This window comes from Corvus moneduloides, chromosome Z, assembly GCF_009650955.1.
Source record: "Corvus moneduloides isolate bCorMon1 chromosome Z, bCorMon1.pri, whole genome shotgun sequence".
NCBI classification, from domain to species: domain Eukaryota; kingdom Metazoa; phylum Chordata; class Aves; order Passeriformes; family Corvidae; genus Corvus; species Corvus moneduloides.
Genome location: NC_045511.1, coordinates 29,701,542 through 29,721,463, shown reverse-complemented (window position 1 = coordinate 29,721,463; position 19,922 = coordinate 29,701,542). Strand labels below are relative to the sequence as shown.

Genomic DNA, 19,922 nt, shown 5'->3' with positions numbered 1-19,922 from the left:
ATTTCCCTTAGTTTATGTTCACTTCTGCCGGTACTGCAAAGGTGTCATTGCTCAGGTTGATGAACACATTGAACAACACAGGCAAGAAAACAAGTATCTCTGTACCATGATCCTAATGCTCTAGAGCATCCCTAGGAATAGATTCCAGCTCTTCAGGTCCAGTACACAGATCCTTCTGCCATATCATTCACCTAGCCCTGGAGCATGCACACAAATTCAACTATTCAGTTTGAAACTTGAACTCAGCTTTCTATTTATGGCCAGAAGTCTTCTTGTGACTCATTTAGATATTCTAGTCTTCAAGTAGTAGTGGCATCATGCTTCTGTGTTGATTTGGGACTCACCAAATGCACATTGAGTACTTTCCCTGATGTCATGGGTTAGCACATCCCACCTGCAAGATCCAACATGCCCAGCCCCTAGGACAAATGTGTGACTAGACTGCTGTGAGAAACGCATCAATAACAAATTTAATTTCTTCTTACTGAAACACCTACTTTAGCTGTCCAAAAAGAGATATTTTATGCCCTGAGTAACCTCTAAAGTTACCCTGATCAGAACAGAGGCATAGCGTATATCTTACCAATAGAGCTATGACTATTAGCCTTCTTAAGTCTGTACATAACACAGGATTTGTTCCATGAGGATACCACATGGTATGTTACATCTCAGGGAAAGTAACTGTTTTCAGAAATGCTACCCATTTAATTCTTCAGAATTCTGAGACACAAGAGGAGGGTTTTCTCCCTGGCTACCACATCCTTGAGGCAGGTGCATGAACTAGAGGCCAGAACCCCATAATGTCTCTGGCTGATGTCCCTGGCACAGTCCTAGGTCATAAAAGCAAAGGAAAAACATGAGGTACATCAAAACAGCCAGGGCACAGACCTGAGGCATCCCTAGGTCTCCAAGAAATCAAGGCACTGATGCACCACATGCTTAACTCAACTTTCAAATCATTCTCCTAACTCAAGGGCTTAGCCTTCCCTATCTCTCCTTCCCTAACCATTCTAGAGAACAGAAGATACAATTCGTGATTCAGAAAAGATAGAAGTGATTTTGCCAACACACATTTGTCATGGTAGGCATCATATCCCAACAATGTGTTCTACTTCCTCTCTCACCAAACAGCCTCACCTCCCCTGCCCCTTACCCAGCCATTTTTGATGATGTAGTTCCAAATTATTTTGAGACTTAAAATGACCTTAATTTTATTGTTGTTTAAGTAAGCTGAATTTTACCTTATAGTATGTATCATGCTCAGCACCTCACACTCAAGAGATAATAAGCTGTTCTGATCAGGGTAACTTCAGAGCTTACTCAGGGCACAAAATATCTCCTTTTGGAAGCAAGGGGCTCTCTTCAAATCCAAGCACCAAGAAGGATAACAGATTCACTTTATTATCTTGTTCTTGGAGCCAGTATTCCTTATCATATCTTAAAATGACACAGTTCTTTGTGCAACAACTTGCCTGACAGCATATCTCCAAATCTGAATGATGATCCAAAATGCGATCCTTCTCCAAGGGCAAGCTTTAGATGCACTCTATGATGCAGCACACAGAAGGCTGTGGTATAGACAACCTTGATCTGGCATTTGACTGCAAATGTTTGATGCAATCTGAGGACTGGTGTTAATTCCTCCTGAAATGCAGAGATACCTGGAAGAGCTGTGTCAACACGCACAGCTGTCAGGAGAAAGAGGAAAGGCATGCCTGTAAGGCTATGGCGAGAATAGGGCCTTATGACTTTTAAGGGATTTTAAAGGCAAAAAATTGCACACATTTTCCCCAACCATAGCCATAGTCATATCCATGAACTGAGGAAACCTTTTCTCCTCTCAGGAAAGGTCTTACCACAGAAAAAAAAACAGACCCATCTCCAGGATTTGACATTCAGTGCAGGCTGATGGCAGTAAATACTCAGGTGGAACCTAACTTCTCTTCCCCATATATTCCTTGAGAGCAATGCATGACAGAGAAGCCTGGATGCTATGGTCACCAGCAGTCTGACCCGACAGTGTCTCAGCCATTCACTTCTGTTCAAATGCAGCATCTCCAACCACTGCTTCTCTGGTGAACTCCCTCTCAAGCAAGAACAACCTCCTACATCTGATTCAAACAGCCATGCTTGTTTACAGTATAGGCAAAGCAGCACAGGTTTCTTTCTGTGACAGGCCACATGTCACTGCAGCAGCTACAGGCCGACACCAGGGGAATAGTAAGGTCCACCTACTACTCAGGATCCTGAGAAATCAGCATCTTAGCTATCTCTATTGGTGTCATGCATGCATGATAGCGGCCAGTCCAGAATCTCACTCCATGCATACTCCAGGATACTTTATGTCAGATATGAAGATCACAGAGAACTTCTTTTATACATATGTAGTTACTCTGCGACATCAAATCTCCAAACAGATCGTGGACAAGGCAAAGATGAAACCACTGTCGCTGTGACTTTGGGTGCACACCCAGCCAAGTTGAGACTCTCACCACACAGCACTTCAGGAACTGGACTGCCAGGGATTCTCTGTGAACCTTTGGCATGGACTTCTTGAAGATAGAACAGACACTTATGAATATCAATACCACAGCAGATGTGTTTGGCTGACAAGAGATGATAGCTTCTTATCAACATGCATTCATTATCAACACACTCTACCTTAGCCTCAGGTCAAGTCTTTCTCTGAGAAGTCTTTCCAAACCGTGTCACAGAGGTTGCTATTTTTCAGTCATCATGACTACAAATCTGGGGAGACAGTATTTTTGGGGGGCACTATCAGCAGAAGACACTTCAAGCCTGACTTAACCCAATTCTAAACACAGACAACATGAAAACAGATAGACCATTTAATAATTAATTGAAATAAATCAACTCAGGGACTCCCTTTTTTTTTAAACTAAACATCAGCTCAGAACAAGTTGCCTGACAACTGCAAAAACACAGAACTTTTAGGGAGAAAGGACAAGCTCTGAATAAAAATATTAGTTATTTCAGACACCATGCATTTCTAAGCATACTTTCTCATATTGAAATCATAGGGTCTTATTTCATATGGACACCTGCTTTTGTCTAATCCTCCACTAACTGAAGGAGCATGTAGTATGCACAAAAGTTTCAGGGTCCTATTTCAACTACCCTTACACTGTGTTCCCAGAGTACAAGAGTTAGGGTACAGCAGTAAACACAGAATAAGTGATAAAAGGCTGTTTTATTTTCTGGCTCTCCTACAGTGCATTCCACTGGAGTATGCAAATTCCCTCTCTTTAGGATTAAGCCATGTTAAATGCAATCAGAAGGACTTAATCAGATTAGTCAGGCTAAACAGCCATCTCATGTGCTTCTATTCATCAGCCAACAAAACTAACAAACACAACAAAGCAGTAAATATTTTGAGGCAAGTCAACCTTCAGTCAAAAGGTCTTCTTCAGAAGCAGCAGGTAGATAATAGAACTCATTCAGTAAATACAAACGGAACCTTTAAAAACTCTCCAACAAGATGCCTTTGGATTTTCATTTATCAAGTAAAGTGCAAAGGCAACACCTGAGCAATAAAAAAATCCCCACACATAAAACTACATGCTTGCATATACTCAACATAACCTGATGTCATGGAGGTTTATGGGGAGACCTTCTCTAACCACATTAGGGCAAGATAGCTGGAAACTAAATACCTGGATCTCAAAACACTAAACATCTTCACAGGTATATCAACCATCTTCTATTAGCTCAGTCACATGCATATTCAGAACACTTACTCTATCACTATAATCAATTAAACCCTATTTTCAAAAGTGCCTTTATAAAGCATCTTTGAGAGCTCCTCATGTTTCCTTTATAATAACATGGAGCAGATATAACAACTTATCAGTTGCACCAAGCACCAATTAGGCAAACGGGTACCTTGTAATTGCAATGGCTCACAAACCTACTGTCCCATACTGCAGCTAAGCCATCCAGTATTGTCCACTAAATCATCTCATTTGTTATGGCTAATCTGGAAACAGAGAAAGAACAAACTCCAGTCCTAAATGCAGGAAGAAACAAGCCAATGCACTATAAACTTCATAGTTGAAATTACAAATGCTCATCACTGCTGTATAAAGAGCAAGAAATTATTTGGACTAATTTGTTTTTCTGACTAATTCCTCAACTTAAAATGAACAGATTTACACTAATGAGAAATAAAAACTCCCAGCCCTTCCAGAAGGTACTGAAAACTTCCCAAGAACAGTTTCCATGTAATTTCCCGTGTCTCTCTTCAGAAAAGCTTTAAGAGAAGAAAAATAGGAACACTTGCATGAAAAAAGGATCTTTGCATTCAACAGCCTCATCTTCCCCCACTGACTAATCTTTCCTGAGGGCCCAAAACAGGAACTGGCAATACAAAATGAAAGCATACAATCAACTTAACTGGGCACAAGAATGACTTTTACCCCAAAATGAGAAAAAGAGGACCTGCTGTACAAATCCAAGAAATGTACAATTAATCTGCACAAGATGTGTGTTGACTGGTCAAATCGTCACAAATTAAAAAATATATGGCCTCATACCTCAGAACATTTTACAGACTACACAGCCAGCAAGTAGGATATTGATCCTGATAAGGAAAATACATGGAAAATAGAGTCGCATAATGCCAGTAAAAGGGATTCAAATAGTCCAAAGGCATACAACGTCACCACTAACCACTTCCCTACATGACAGAAAAGGAAGGACACTACCCAGAAGAGCAGTTAAAGGCTCACAGGCATCCTATAGTGTCTCATTTTAATTATTGGTAAAAAAACATCAGAGAAGCAAGGAAGGAAATAAGGAAGCTACAGAAAGATGTAGCTCTGCAGCCCTCCTGACACCAAGAAGTCTAAATGTGATTGAGGAAAAAGTCCATAAGCAAATTGATCAACTGTTTTTTAGTGAAATAACACAATGTCATGCTTTGGCCATCCCTACCACATACACAGACAACAGCCTTCACACTGCCGAGATGAGCAATGCACACTCCAACTACCATGACTGACTTTTTTCATCTTATCACATGACAGTGAAAAACATCTATATTTAAAAGTGAGGTACAGAGCAGTATTTTTAGGTATAAAGCACATGCAGGAAAATGTAATGCTTCCACAGCGTTTGCTGTTGCCCACCTAAGCATCTTCAGAAACACGGTTTTCCATGCCAGAGACATTTCTGGTTCATAGCAGCTATAATATACATGTGAAATGCCATACAACTGGAGCTCACACGTGCAACCATCTTTTCTTACCAGCCATTATTCTCTGGGCTTCATACGGTTCCATATAGCCAGTGTTCTCCCCTTTTCCCATTCTGTTCAACTCACTTTTGGCATCAAATGGATCCGAGTAGTCATCAGCTATCAATACCTGAAAGACAGGAAAGTAACTGTTACTGGAGTCTCCACTCAGATATGCAAAGCAGAAAGCAATGACATCCTATCAGCAAATAAAACCAGCTTCACATGGCTGCATCCTATGCCGTCTTCAAAGCACAGTCTCGGTTCAGAGGACAAATACACAATTGCCACAGATCAGATACTAAACGGCACTGAAAGAGAAATGTGCTCCTATTTATACCGGAAACCTCACAAGGGCAGACTCCATGTCAAAAAGATTTCTGACTAGCACAAGCAATGGAATAATTGGGATGGACAAATTAGAAAGAGCCAACCAGTCAGCAAATTCAATCCAGTGCAAATCTTACCAGAGAAGTCTTCTAATAGTCAGAAAAAAAAAAAAAAGCACACTTTCCCTTGCACATACTCATCTCCTCTGCTTTTAAGGTTTATCAGCTACAACTGAAAATATTGCTAGAAACTTTAAAAATAAATATTCTAAGGCTACTCTTTTCACTGCATTAATAAGAAGCCTTATAATTTTAAGTCTCACCTGAAAAAAAAACAAGACACAAAAACTTTTTGACTAAGCTTAGATCTTCATGCCATTCTTTCTCTCAAAGGAACATTATATTTACTTATATTTTGTGAGGTGAGACAAAAGGCAGCAAAAAGAAATTATCTGTCAGAATATGTTTTCTTCTTCCACTAGGAGACTAAAAAAATCTGAAGGTTAGAAAATCTCACACTTGACTTTACATTGCTATGCTCTCCTGACCACTGCAAAACCATTGCATGCTGTGTAGATCCCAATTAAAGTCACAGGAACCATTTCTCCCTATAATTGAAGGGGTAGAGCTAATCTTTGTTTCTGGGATGTCACAAGGAAACTGGGGCAAAGGCAAAAATACTCATATGAGAATTATTGCAGAGCACAGAGATGTAATGTACAGCAGGCAAGAATCTGAAGCAAACAAAGCAGACCGAGGCAGGCTTCAGCACCAGAATTGCCACAAAATCATAAAATTATTCAGGTGGGAAAGAACCACAAGAGATCACCCTGTCCAACTCACCACTCAAAGCAGGGCAAGCCTAAAGGGTTCTGCCCTGAAAGCTTACTCTATTTAAGAGGGGTTTTTCAGCTGCGTTACTTTACATTTTTAAGACCAGCACTAGTAAGACTTACAGCACAGTGCTATTCCAACAGCTTCAATCTTTTCAACAAAGAACCAGGAGTACACTGCCAGCTAAGAGACTGAAGCTGCATCTGCTTCTGTCTCCTGCTGCCAGCTTACCCCACCAGACAGAGAAGAAAAACAGGACACACAAGTATTCACAGATCAAACACCTGCACAAGTGCCACGGAATAAATGAACACTGTGTTAGGAAAGGCAGAGATCTCCCTTAAGATTAGGAAACAAAACATCTAACACACTTCAGAGTCACTACTCAGGTCCTGTAACACTGGCACATTGCAATTTTATACTACTTATTTGGCTTATTTTACTACCAAGACTGATGTTTTAATTATATTTTTTGTATTTTCCTCCCCTCCGAGTTTAAATTGACTGGAAGCTTGTTCTGGACCATAAATCACCAGACTGACATGGATCGTAGAGAGAGGAAAACATAATTCTTTCTTTCACTTGGTGTTCAAAATTACTCCCTCATTATTTTGAAAAACAGTTAACACAAAGGGAAAAAGTCCCCTCCCCCCGGTCTGGCAACGTATGCCCAAGCAGCAAATCAAGTGACAGCAGCTGCACACACTTGAGACAAAGACGACAATGTGTATCATGCAGCAGTAATTTCTTCTAGTCACAAGGGCAGATTTATTTCCAGAAGTGGTGCAGTTGAAATGCCATCCATGTTGTCTCCTGATCTGATCCTGTCAAGAGCTGCTGGGTGGTAGCATGTGCTCTGTGCTGCTCTCCTTTGCAAACGTTGACACATAATGCTTGCCAATCCTTAGCATAACTGTACTAGAAACAGAAAGCAGACTTATCACAGCTATTTGACATTTCTTTTCCATTTGACCAAAGTATGCTTGGTGGAAAATTATACATAAAAGATGCTGTCAAACAAGACCGCCCCCCAAAAAAGCCACCGAAAAACTCCAACTTAAACAACTCTCTCCCACAGCAAATCCCAAACCCACTTTTCAGCACTCAAGTCAGGCAGAAAGGACAGTCTGCTCCACCTTTCCTGGAACTGTATATCTCATTACAAGCGGATTTACAGTGCTGAGTTGTCAGAGGACTCCCCAGCTGACTGTTACTGTTTCCATATATACTAAAATTCAGTAATTTTCAGCCTAGAGGTAGCGGCTGGCCAGTGGCAGAATTTGATTTCTTCTATACTTGCTAACAGCTATACATTCTCCACTAGAAAGTCTCAAGCATTTCTACTTCTTTCAAAACAAACCCAAGGCTTGACAACCTCAAATGAGCATGATTGCTAGTTCTATTATAACATACTTACTGTAAATGTCTGAACTCTTTTGGCAATCCTATTTCAGAGGATTATTTCTCCTGTTTTCAGAGATCTCAACCAGAAAAAGAGCTCCTACTCTGCAAGTCTTTTTGCCATCTCCACAAAAATTGCTTTTACCTTAATGAGCTCACCTTCTAAGCTTCTATGCAGTAGGCCAGACAAAAAACAGAAAACAAAAGCTTCTGATGAAATAGATGGTACTGAGTACATGAATTTTCTAGTCATGTACCAATAAACAAAAACACTTGCTTCATGATAGATGTCATTAATACACTGTCCTCATATCCCTTCATGCTATCCTCAGAAAGCAAAAGCTTGCCAATATTACACAAGTTCTCTTCGCTGATATCACAGGTACATGCCTTGTATGTGTAGCAGGGTTCTGCAAATCATGATCTTAATCACCTCAATGCCACACAGGGAAGATGCACTGTGAGAACACCATGCTGTCACCTCTTCCCCACAGGCATGTAGGAGCAGGTCCTTCTGTATGATAATCAAAGCGCCCTTGTGTTCACCAGAGCTCGTTAGCTTTCCAGAAATGGTGTGCATTTTGTTCGTTTATATTTCTCCCAACAATCTTTCAGCCTCTGCCCAGCAAACTGGTCTCAGTCAGCCATTTGTTTTCTACAGTCCAGGGGCCAAGGCCAGCGCAGGAGATCCCAGGTTAGGGCCTGCATGCAGTGCCCCTTCCACACCTTTGATTTAGTGTACTTCAAGGCAAATGGCTAAACTCATTCAAATGGTCTACAAATTGATCTTTCATGTTACTGACTGACAAATACTGGACAGAAAGTAGAAGATAATGGATGGCACCCATTGTCTACCAATGCATCCTTCCTAAAAGTCTCAGCTAGTCAGATTATCCAGGATCTAATGCTGTACTTGCCACATCTACCCTGGACACAATAAGAGGAATGACAACATGTTGAAGTATTGTAAGCACAGCTAAGGACAGCATTCATACACAAAATCTGACCTTTGGAGCGGGACACACTTAACTTGGCTCCCTGCTCTGCCAAGTCCTGCCTCCTTCCTCATGAGTCCTATCTGTCAAAATGAAAACACGGCAATCAGGAATGCCCAGAAGGCAGTCATTCAGATTTCAAATTAATGTCTAAATCAGCTGCATTTGTAAGGGTTATTGTCAAAGACCTGTGGCTTATCTCTTAACAGAATGCAAGACCTACATTCTGAGAGTGGACTGTGAGCTCCTACAAGTACTGACTCCTGTTCTACACAAGCCTGTTCTATAGCATCCCATACATATATTATACTATTTTCTATTTTAATATGTGTAATACGTAGTAGTAGTAGTTTGAGGCATCAGTAATATCAAGCAAAAGAAACTCAAACACATAAATAGAAGTGCAGTGACCAAAAGAAGTCAATAAGGATTTAGAGAACACTCATAGGGGCTCTTCCTAGCAGGTTGCCAGTTAGAAGTCACAGAAAAAGAGTACAGCTCAGTTATCAAAAAAGTTGACAAATTAAACACCGTAACTCTAGCTAAAGAGTTAATCAGCAGATACAAGATCAAAATACAAATAATCACTCCACCCCCCAGAAAATTAAATACAAGCTGAGATCGTGGTTGGTTTATCCCTCTATTATATATTAACTAAGTTGCAAGCTTCACTGTTGATGCATAGTCTTTGTTCTTCTACAGTCTTCAAAAAACAGTCTGACAAATATTATCATATTAAATACAAGTTTAAATGGGTATTTGCATATACAAAAGCATTATTTGCATAAGCAGGCACAGGAAGAAACCAAAGAACACACCTAAATGCATAATTTCACAGGTATCTCTCTCTGACTAAACCCAACATTTTAAAGGGAATGAAAAAGAAGGAAACAAATGAGAACCTACCGCACTGAAAAAGTAGGTATAATCCCTTTTTTTAATTGAAAGGAAATGCAGAAGATCAAGCTATCTTTAAAGCAGCAACATCAGCACAGAACTGTTAGCTACTTCACTAATTTAGCAGCTGTTGTGATTAAGGACACACTATTCTAGAAGAATCCAAGAGGAAATCTAGCAAAAAATCTAAAAGACCTCTCCTGCCCACCAGGCCTTTGAGGAATTTATTAGGGGGGACTTTTTTGTAAAGATTTATTATTATTAAATAATATATATTATTATATTATCAATATTTAGATCACAGAATGGTTTGGGTTGGAAGGGACCTTGCCAACCACCTTGCCATGGGTAGCCACATACTTAAATAACTATATAAAGGCAGACCATATATTCCTCTTTCAACTTTTGTGAGTTGCAATTAAGTCCACCAATACCACAGATGAGAGCATGTGTCTGTCACCAGAGATACAGAATGCAAGGGCACTTAGCAACCATGAATATGTTCCTGAGAACACCACAGTTAACACATTTAAAACAATGCAATGAAAATTCTTCATAATCTCTGAGAATTTGTATTCACAAAAGACCAGTCACTAGCTACAGTAGACGTCACTCTATATTATCACAGAATGGCCTGCTTTGGAAAGGACCTTGAAGATCATCTTGTTCCAACACCCCTGCCATAGGCAGGGACGCCTTCACCTCAGAGCCCCATCCAACATGGCACTTCCAGGGACGGGGTATCCACAGCTTCTTTGGGAAAGCTGTGCCAGTGCCTCACCACCCTTACAGAAAAGAGCTTCTTCCTAAAATCTAATGTAAATCTACTCTCTGTGTGAAGCCATTCCCTCTTGCCCTGTCACTACATGCCCTTGTAAAAAGTCCCTTTCCATTTTTCTTGCAGGCTCTCTTCAGGTACTGGAAGGCTCCATTTAGGTGACCCCAAAACCTCCTCTTCTCCAAGCTGAACAATCCTAGTTCTCTCAGCCTTTCCTCATACAAGAGGTGCTCTATCCATCTGATCATCATGGTGTCCAACAATGATTAACAATATTACATGGGGGGGGGGATGTTATTTTGTTTGGTTGCTCTTGCGTTGCATTGGTTGGGGGGTTTTTGTGGGGGTATATTTGGGGGTTTTTTTACAACAACCACATAAAATTTTTGGCAAATGCCAAATTTCTCTCTTTGCCCCCAAGAAGCCTCCAGGTCTCCCATCCCAAACATGCCCTAAGCAGATGTTTCCCTAAAAATAATATTTTCTTGTAATATTCAGGCAACTACACATCAGAAACATCTCTAATATTGAATCCTGGACAAAGCTCAGCCTGCATACAGCAGGACTGTGAAGTTTAGTCTTGATTTGTTTTCCATATTAATAAAGACTTCCACTTAAATTTTCTTCCATGAAGCACTGAATTCAGGAACCTGTTGGATAATCCTCCCTGTAACCTAAGTACCACTTTTTAGTCAAAATAAATTTCACAGTCTTGGAAAACTTGCTAATAGAGTGATCTGTGCATGGTCAGATTCCCGAAAGAATCAGGAAAAATAAATCAAAGATTTTTAATATCTTGCTAACAAGTCAGAAATTTAGGGTATGATTCCAGGGAACTAGTCTACAGACAAAGTGTGCATAGAGCCTTTCCTTCTAGTCCCAAATTTGAGGATTGGAAAGACCAGCACTAGCTCTGCCCCTGGAAGGAATCACAGGCCTCATTCAGAGTGGTGACTTCCAGAGACTGACACATCTCTCCTAAAAGATAATTGAAGCACAATTTAGGAAATGTATCGCCTAAATTTCTCAGAGAGTTGTGAACTAATAGTGAGGTGCTGGGGAAAAAAACACAAAACAGTATTTAATAACAGGATTTCAAGAACTACTCCCCCACACACAAGGTTTAGTGCTCAGTGAAGGTGAATTGCTCTTCAGTTTTTACAAGTCCACACACCCACAGGGACAGAACTGAACTGCTAACAAGCTGATACAAATAACAGTTCTTGCCTTCTTGCCCCTTGATTTCTCTCCTATATTCCCAGGCAGAAACTGGGGTCCCCTGCTATCCCACGTGTCACTGCTTCACATCGGGCAATGCAGACCACTCTTCACACAGGGCAGGCAATGCAGCACTTCCAGCTCCTGCCCAAAGTTAAAAATGCAGTTCTACCCGCTTTCCTCTCAGTAAGAAACAGGTGCTTCCTTGACCCATCTACTCAACTATTTTAAATTTGAAAATACACCTTCAAGGATTTTTCAGCAGATCCAAGACTTACTGAAGGAAGGATGGACAGAACAATCACCAGGTATTGCTCCCTTTGGAAAACAAAGTTTAAAAAAAAAAAAAAAAAAGTTTAAAAAAATCATATCCCATGTACTGTCATTAGCAGAATATGTTTTGTAAAACAATTTACCACACTTCCTGGACAATGCACAACTACTTCAAAACCACACCTTATGTCTGTTTCCTTGTAAGTAGACTGTTTAATAGTAACATTTACAGAAACAGTGACATATCCAGGAAGATCTGCACCACAGTCTTTTCCTATCTGTTGCCAGAATCCACCATTATGCTGTTTCAACTGCTAGGTCTCATATTACTTCCTACACTTCCAAACAGTGCCTAGCACACTGTTAGTTAAGGATACAACTACACTGACACAGGGCAGCAAAGAAGTGAAAAGTCAAACCATTTCCTTTGCCATGGGGTAGTGCTCAGCACAAGCAAAGACATATACAAAAGTGTTTAGAGACACAAACATCTCTCCTATCCCATTGCCAGTGAGCCTGGGGAGCAAAGAATCTTGTAAAAAACAGACATTTCTTCAGTGATCCAAGCAAATACAGTGGTAAACTGGCCACAAGATCAGATTGCAAACTTGGAGATTACACGCAAACTTGATGTTTAAAAAGAGAAACACAGCTTCATCTTCTTCCTTTCTAGATCCTTTCTCCTCATTAATCAGGCTAAAATACTTACATGAGTTCCCATACAGTTATTGCTGTGCCTAATTTCTTATTTATAATTAGAATACACTTTGAATCATAACAAATTGCATAACCTTATTCAGACTGTAGAAGGTTTCACTTTCATATATACATTACAACAGTCCTAATGCTAACAGTTGGATTGCAAGTTTACCTAAAGCTGGATATGTAAAATAGTGTAATACACGCCTCTTTCCTCACCTGGACAGTTTTGAAGAAAATCTGCAGGTAATACATGTGCTATCATGCAGTAGCAAGAAAGCTGCGTTTACGGTGGCCCCACTGTTGTAACAGAACCGTGTAGTGCTGTTTTGGATATGCTTGGAGTCTTGGTACTTCCATGTTCACATGCAAACTCACCTCAACCAGCTCCTGTACATACACATGTGAAAAATCAGAGGACAATCTACAGAAGCAAGTACAATTAATTCCTCTTGCTGATCATCATCAGTACTCAGCCCTGTTTTTGTGTCCTCAGAGTATCTCTCCAAGTGACAACTCTTGATCAGCCATGCCCAGCTGTGTTCACATGCGCTTGATCTGAACAGAGAGCCCTACTCATTCTTTCATGCTGCTGAACATCCTTCTATGCCTTAGTCTATCATCAGACTAACTCCACATTCACTTACTGAACAAATTCAGGGGGAAAAGCACTTCAGCTTGAGAGACCGAGATCCTGCACCTACATCCTGCACAATTGTCCTTACTGAAATGTGCTATTTTCACATAGTGTAAGTCTGTTGCCAACACTCACACTTCACAGCAGTTTTTGAACATCAGTTACATGAATACTTAGGATCCATGAGTTCTCTGAGGACCTGCAGGAACTTGGGTCAGGGGAGGTTTAGGTTGGATATTAGATTAAGGTTCTTTCCCCAGGGGGTGTTTGGGCACTGGAACAGGCTCCCCAGGGAAGCGGTCACAGCACCAAGCATTACAGAGTCCAAGAAGCATTTGGACAATGCTCTCAGACACATGGTGTGACTCTAGGAGATGGTGCTGTACAGCACCGGGAGTTGGGCTCGATGATCTTTGTGGGTCCCTTCCAGCTCAGCATTTTCTGTGGAACTGTGAATTAAACCACTCTTCTGCACAAAGCAGGGGTAATAACAAAGCTAGACCAAGTTGTTCAGGACCTTGCCCACACAAGTTTTGAAAGTCTCCAGAAACAGAATGTCCACAACCTCTTTCTCAGCAATACAGACATTTATGCATACGAAATAACAAATAATAATGATAACTAAATGTTATGTATTTATCATATTTTATCTATGTATGTTTGTATATACATATAATGTAGATTTCAGAACTTTACAAATACTTTCAACATATGTACCAAGAAAACCTAAATTCACTTAAATAAACTTGTAGACTACCATAGCAATAGTTTGAGATCAGACAGCAGATGTGTACACCAGAGAGATGTAAGACACAGAGATCCGAGAATGTAATTAAGTAGGCATTTGGAATCCATTCGTGGATATTATGGTTCCCATGAAGATGAAAGACACGGTAAGTGCTACACTGATGGACTGCTCCAGACTCAGTTCAATAATTTAGAAAAATCCTTTCACAGACAATACATGGTATCCACCATACAGTTTTTGCTTTTATTTAAACTCAGAACCTGTAAGACAATAAACTTACTGTTGGCATTTTGACTCTTTTCACCTGTCTTCTTTTGCCACCCACGAAAACTTCAAAACTACATTCATTTTTAGTTAAGTTTTTTTGTTTCATGATCCAATTTAGCCATATCCAGATTGTTACTACCTTTTGAGGTTAAACAATATAAACAATATATATGCTCCTTGTCTCCTACCCTTAGTGGTTTTATCATTCTGAATACATTAAGATAAAAACACAATGACAAAAGAAGTGTCATTATAGGGACATAGCTCACTGCTACTATGAATATTATTTGTTCTTTTAACACTTTTGGTAAGCTACTGCTTACCAGATGAAAAGTTAACTTTTCACAGATGAAAAGTTAACTTCTATGAGGAATCCTCCAGGGTCTTCTTATGCGGCATAGCAATCCACAGATGAAAGAGTGATGCAGTAATGTTCTTGCTCACTGGGGGCCAAGTGGAAGTGATTCCCAGAGATTAGATATACAAGTTGCATGGAAAGGGGTGGAAACTGGACACAGGTCCACCACCCTGCCATATTCCCTTACAGTCATTTGCGCTTAGGTATTAGCCTTTTTACAGAATAAGGCCACATGAAAGGTGCTCAGTTACACTCTGCCAGTAAATAGTTCAACAAGCATATTTTAGTTCAGAACAGGCAAGTCAGTCCCCTTGCTTGAACCCAGCAGCCGAGGTACTTTCTAACAATGGGGTTGATATGCTTACTGCAAAGATATACACATGATAGACCCTTCAAGAACTCCACCACTCCCTCCTTTAATCCCCACATCTTCCAACTGCTTCATACTCCTTCCTGATAGTCTCTTTCTGCTTGGACCTCTCTTTGCGTAGAAGTCTGACAATTTGGACGGCTTCCAAAGCTGAGAGTGTTCCAAGCTGTGCACACAGTGCAGACGCCAGGCATACTTTGTAACTGAAGAGCCTACCACATCATTCCGAAAAGCCCTGAAGTCACCAAGACTCCAAAAGCTCAGGTCATATCTGAGTATCTTCTGTTCACAAGACTGCTCTAGTCCCTTAATCATGAGACTGACATATCTGAAAAAAATTGCATTTCTAGATGCATTACAGTTGCCTTATAACAGTATACATACACACAAAAAATATAACTTGCTGCCTTTATGTGTGGCCTTCCCCAAACAATTTATGCAAGACCAGCAGCCACAAGTATTTTCTTTCTTCTTTTACGCAAAGACAGAGCCATATACCAATGGGAGCCACCCGCAGAGAGGAAGACTGTTTCAGAGTAGAACCAATTGTATGGAAAGGCAGCTTGACACTCTGCTGCAATGGATTAAACATGTAAATAAGACACAGAGATACATTTGTAGTTTAGGATTTCTAAATTCTAGAAATTCTATATTCTCTGATATAAGTAATCCCAGCACTGCTTAGACATCTTTGAAGTGTTTTCTCAGTGCACCTTGAAATACCAGCTGCAAGATTCAGTTAAATGCACATGACTTTTTCTCAGTTTAAAGATCAAATATAACACAGACCTTCCATATACAGAAATAAGACAAGCATCTTCTCAACCTTAAAACAATATTTTAATTATATAAAGTTATTAATAATGTTCTATGGAGTCTAATCACTCTTATGCAAGATGTTAGAAGTTCAAAAAGCTAGACTACTTTGCTAGTCCAGTGCAAAAGTACTTGTTTCTCACACATAGATAGTGTTTTCAGAACTTTGTACATCAAGTCAGCAACGCTGCTGTCCTGAACAGTCGCCTGGTTGGTTGAACAGTTGCCTGCTTGATTGCTGCTACAACACAACATTCATGTTATTTTGTACTAGGTCCACTCTGACTGTGCAGAATCAAGTTACTCTCTACTGTATCAGATATGTCCTGTCTCATTGTTGAAAATTTTGTACTATTTGAAAGCAGACAAGTGCTTGCTTGACAAAAGTAGCTAGAATTGTTAGGCTGTAGGTTGAACTTTATTTGAACTATAAGGCTATGTTGTGTAAGTTGAACAGAGATTACAGTACAACCTGAAGCTAACAGTATGTACATTAATAATAATTAAACCAGACAAAGCTAGCATTTTCAGTATTACTTAAAAAATAATAGATCAGAGTTTATGGACTGCAACAACCGTATTACAACATGGACTGCAGTACCAACACGGCAACCAGTTGGTGACAAAAAAGCAAACCAGAAGTAAGACAATCCCAGACCCTAATGTTGCTGTTTATCCAGACTGTCATGTGGGGGATAGGGAGTTTGGATTTTAAGTGTATAACTGCCGAGGGATTTATTTGTTCAGAGCCCCTGTCTTGAGGCATGACCAGATATCGTAATCAACCTGTGCCAACAAACCTATCTCCTGGAGAAGAGAAATTAGTGTCAAAAATGTCTTTAACACCTGTGGAAATGGATCTTGCGACTTGCAGTGTCTTCTGCATTCAATATGCAGAACTGTTGCATTGTTCTGTCTCCACTGAACAGACATAGCACAAAATGCTGTTCATTATGAAATAAATGTCTTTAAAGGACAATAGACTATGAACACAGCTTTTAAACCTTAAGAACTTCCTGCAAGGAAGTATGATACAGCTTGTCTTTGAAAAGTGTCCCAGGTTTTTCAGCTGCAAAACCAGGCAGAGAAATCATTAGGTTCAAATAAGTGATATGTGAAAACATACATGAAGTATCCTTTCACACAGACACTTCCCCCTCAGTTATTACTTCATGGATTTACGTATACCACAATGCCAGATAGAGGACAATCACTCAGGAAGACTTCAGCTCATTTCTTTTGATCTCCATTTCACAAGTGGTTTGCCTATTGAGTTGGTCTTAAACCAACTTGTGTTTATTCTTATACAAATACAGGAGATGCCAGATTGATCCAGTATACAACCACATGTTGTTTCAACTTGCCCACACTCCCTAGCTCCTCTGTGGCAAGCAAATAAGTTAAGTTTTCACAAGCCAGCACTAAAGACAGAAGCCAATAATTTTTTTACCCACCATACTGGAGGATCTGACCTGCTTCAGCCATGATTTCTAGCATAGCCTGCTCTCCCTCGTCTGAAGGTAAACATCACATTTCAAGTCCCCAAACCCACTTAATTGTATTACCCAACAAAAAAAATCCACCCAACAATTTGAATTCAAAGACATCTAGAAATGATGAATCTCATTGGGCATCTGTTGCAGAGGTTAGTCACCTCGCTATTAAAAGGTGCATGGCAATTTGGGTTTGTCTGCTTCAGCTTTAGTTGGTATTTCTACTGTTACACATCAAAACTTCCTGAATCCCAGATACATTAAATGTCTGTAGTTCCTTTACCAGCCTTTGTCTAAAATCTTGCAAAATATAATCATGTCCGCCACTGCTTTAAATCTTCATCTCCTTTATTCTCTGAATCAGCTAGTTTACAATTTTTCTTTTCCTCTGGGTGTTTCAGCTAACCAGCCTGCCACTATCCATACCTCGCCATTTGCCCTTTGTAAGTAATCACACGAAAAAAGCATCTTCCTGAATCTCCTTCCCATTCCAGTAGCTCTTTCAAGTATGACACACAACTGAGCTTTTCAGCCAACTCTTTACTGATGACAAACCACAGAAGATAAAAAATTGCTCACCGAATTTGCTGGAATCCCTACTTCTCACTTCTCCACTACCACATAAAGGAAAACAGCACTCTATCCTTATAAATGAAATCAGAAAAAAAAAAAAAACCACTGAAACAGATGCTGGAACGAAACACAAGCATTTACCAGACATTATTGGATCATTAAACACTAACATACTTCTAGGAAGACAGAACTACATGGCACTTAGATTTTTTTTTTTCATTCCTAATGTGTTTACCAGCTTATGCTATGTTACACACAGATTTTCTAATGTTTTTAGCATGTTTATGAATTCTTCTGAACAGTGGACCTCTAGATTCGGGGGATTTTATTCCATCTTTACTGTCTTCCTTATTGTCTCTTTCTTAGGGAAATTTACTTTCACTTGCTTTGTTCGCTATTGAACTACAGACACACTGTTTACTAAATTCCTTAATTTTCTTCCTCAGTGAATCACAGGTGTAGAAGAGAACCAGCTCCCTGCCTGCCCACTACGACCACTGCTTACCAAGTTAACCTGTCAAACTCTACATTTCAGGGCCGTGAAATAAGAGAGATTTCACATCCATTGCTGGGAGAAAACACAATTGAACAAAAGGCAAGCTATGTTGCCTCTCACATCTAAATGCTGTTGAGGCAGGCACAGTCGGCTCTTTGAGGCACACGGACAATTCTATTTCTCAGACATATTCAGATTTTCTGGTTGTCACCTATAGTTCTCTCAATAATTGAAAAAAACACTAACATGACTGAGAATTTTTGCCTACAAGTTTTAAAACCTGCAATAAGGGTGGGGGAGCAGCACACAGATTTATGACCATACAAAGCAGCAGGTTACCTAGCAACAAATATGTATTTTCTATTTGAAAATTGCTTCAGTAGGCTCTAAAATTGAACAATGATTTTAAAAAAAAGAAAAAGAAATAAACATTTCGCCCCAAGCAGGTTTTTTTGCTGAAAGTGGTTTCCTAAGAGAAGATACCTAGTATCAATGTAGGAAATTTAAAGAAGACTGGATAGATTGTAATATACACTGTAAAATGTTAACTTTGAATCAATCACCTCCACAAAAGAAGTTGCTTCCAGTCAGAAACTATACCTACTAAGACAATAGAACAAATCCTAGACTTTTCTCCTTGTATCGTCACTGTCACAACCAGATTTCTTTGGAATTCCACCTGGACAGATATAACTTATCAAGTTGTCATGTAAGTGTGGCAATGCAATCGTGTTACATATTTAAACATGTACACACAGACCATTTAGACTGATAACATTCAGCAGATACTTGAAATTCCTGTGATGTGACTGTTATCCTGGAGTTGAAAATGCCAATCAACAAAATAGAGAAACATTTATTTCCAATATATGAGAAAAACTAAACTATATTCACAAGAACAACACAGGTAGGGGAATATGCTTTGCTTAAAAAAAAAAGAAATTAACTCTATTTCCCTCTGTAACTTGAGTTCCCAAGTCCTGCACTTTCCAGTGTTGTGTCTACAATATTTTGTAAAAAATTTGTAGAGAATGACCAGTAAAAGGATAACAGTTGGAACTGGGCAAGTATCTATGGAGCTTGCTTCAGCTCCATGCCAGATGGAAACACATTATCATGGAAGTTGCCATGCTGTTGTAACACAGGACTTTGAACTACCTCACCTTTGACACTGAACTAGGAAGCAAAAAGTTTATAAATAAACAAACGACAAATTGTCTCCTTAAAAACAGACAGTACGGCATGGGACAGCATCACTCTTTCTCCCTCCCCCCCCCCCCCCAGTTTATTTTTTATATATGAGTGCTCCATACCACATGCAGTGGGGCTGAGGCCTCAACTTGGGGTTACAAGCAGAAGGCTTTTCAAGGGACTCTAGAGCTCCCCAAGCACCCCCCTAACGACTCACATCCTGTTCTGCAGAAGCATACCAACCCAAAAGCCTTGGTACCCATCTTGAGGTTGGCAGCGCGCCGTGCCTCAAAGC

The 19,922-nt window shown here is 39.9% G+C and overlaps 1 protein-coding gene across 3 annotated transcripts in view; it reads right to left on the bottom strand.

Moving 5' to 3' along the window:
• SHB (SH2 domain containing adaptor protein B) overlaps positions 1-19,922 on the bottom strand; it is an 80,784-nt gene that overhangs the window by 59,662 nt on the left and 1,200 nt on the right. For all 3 annotated transcript variants that reach the window (XR_004237575.1, XM_032096575.1, XM_032096574.1), the window contains exon 2: positions 5,267-5,384. Coding sequence is in view for 2 of the 3 variants with exons in the window: in XM_032096575.1 (XP_031952466.1) it covers positions 5,267-5,384 (118 nt within the window). In the remaining variant the exon portion in view is untranslated. The remainder of the gene's footprint in view (positions 1-5,266; positions 5,385-19,922) is intronic.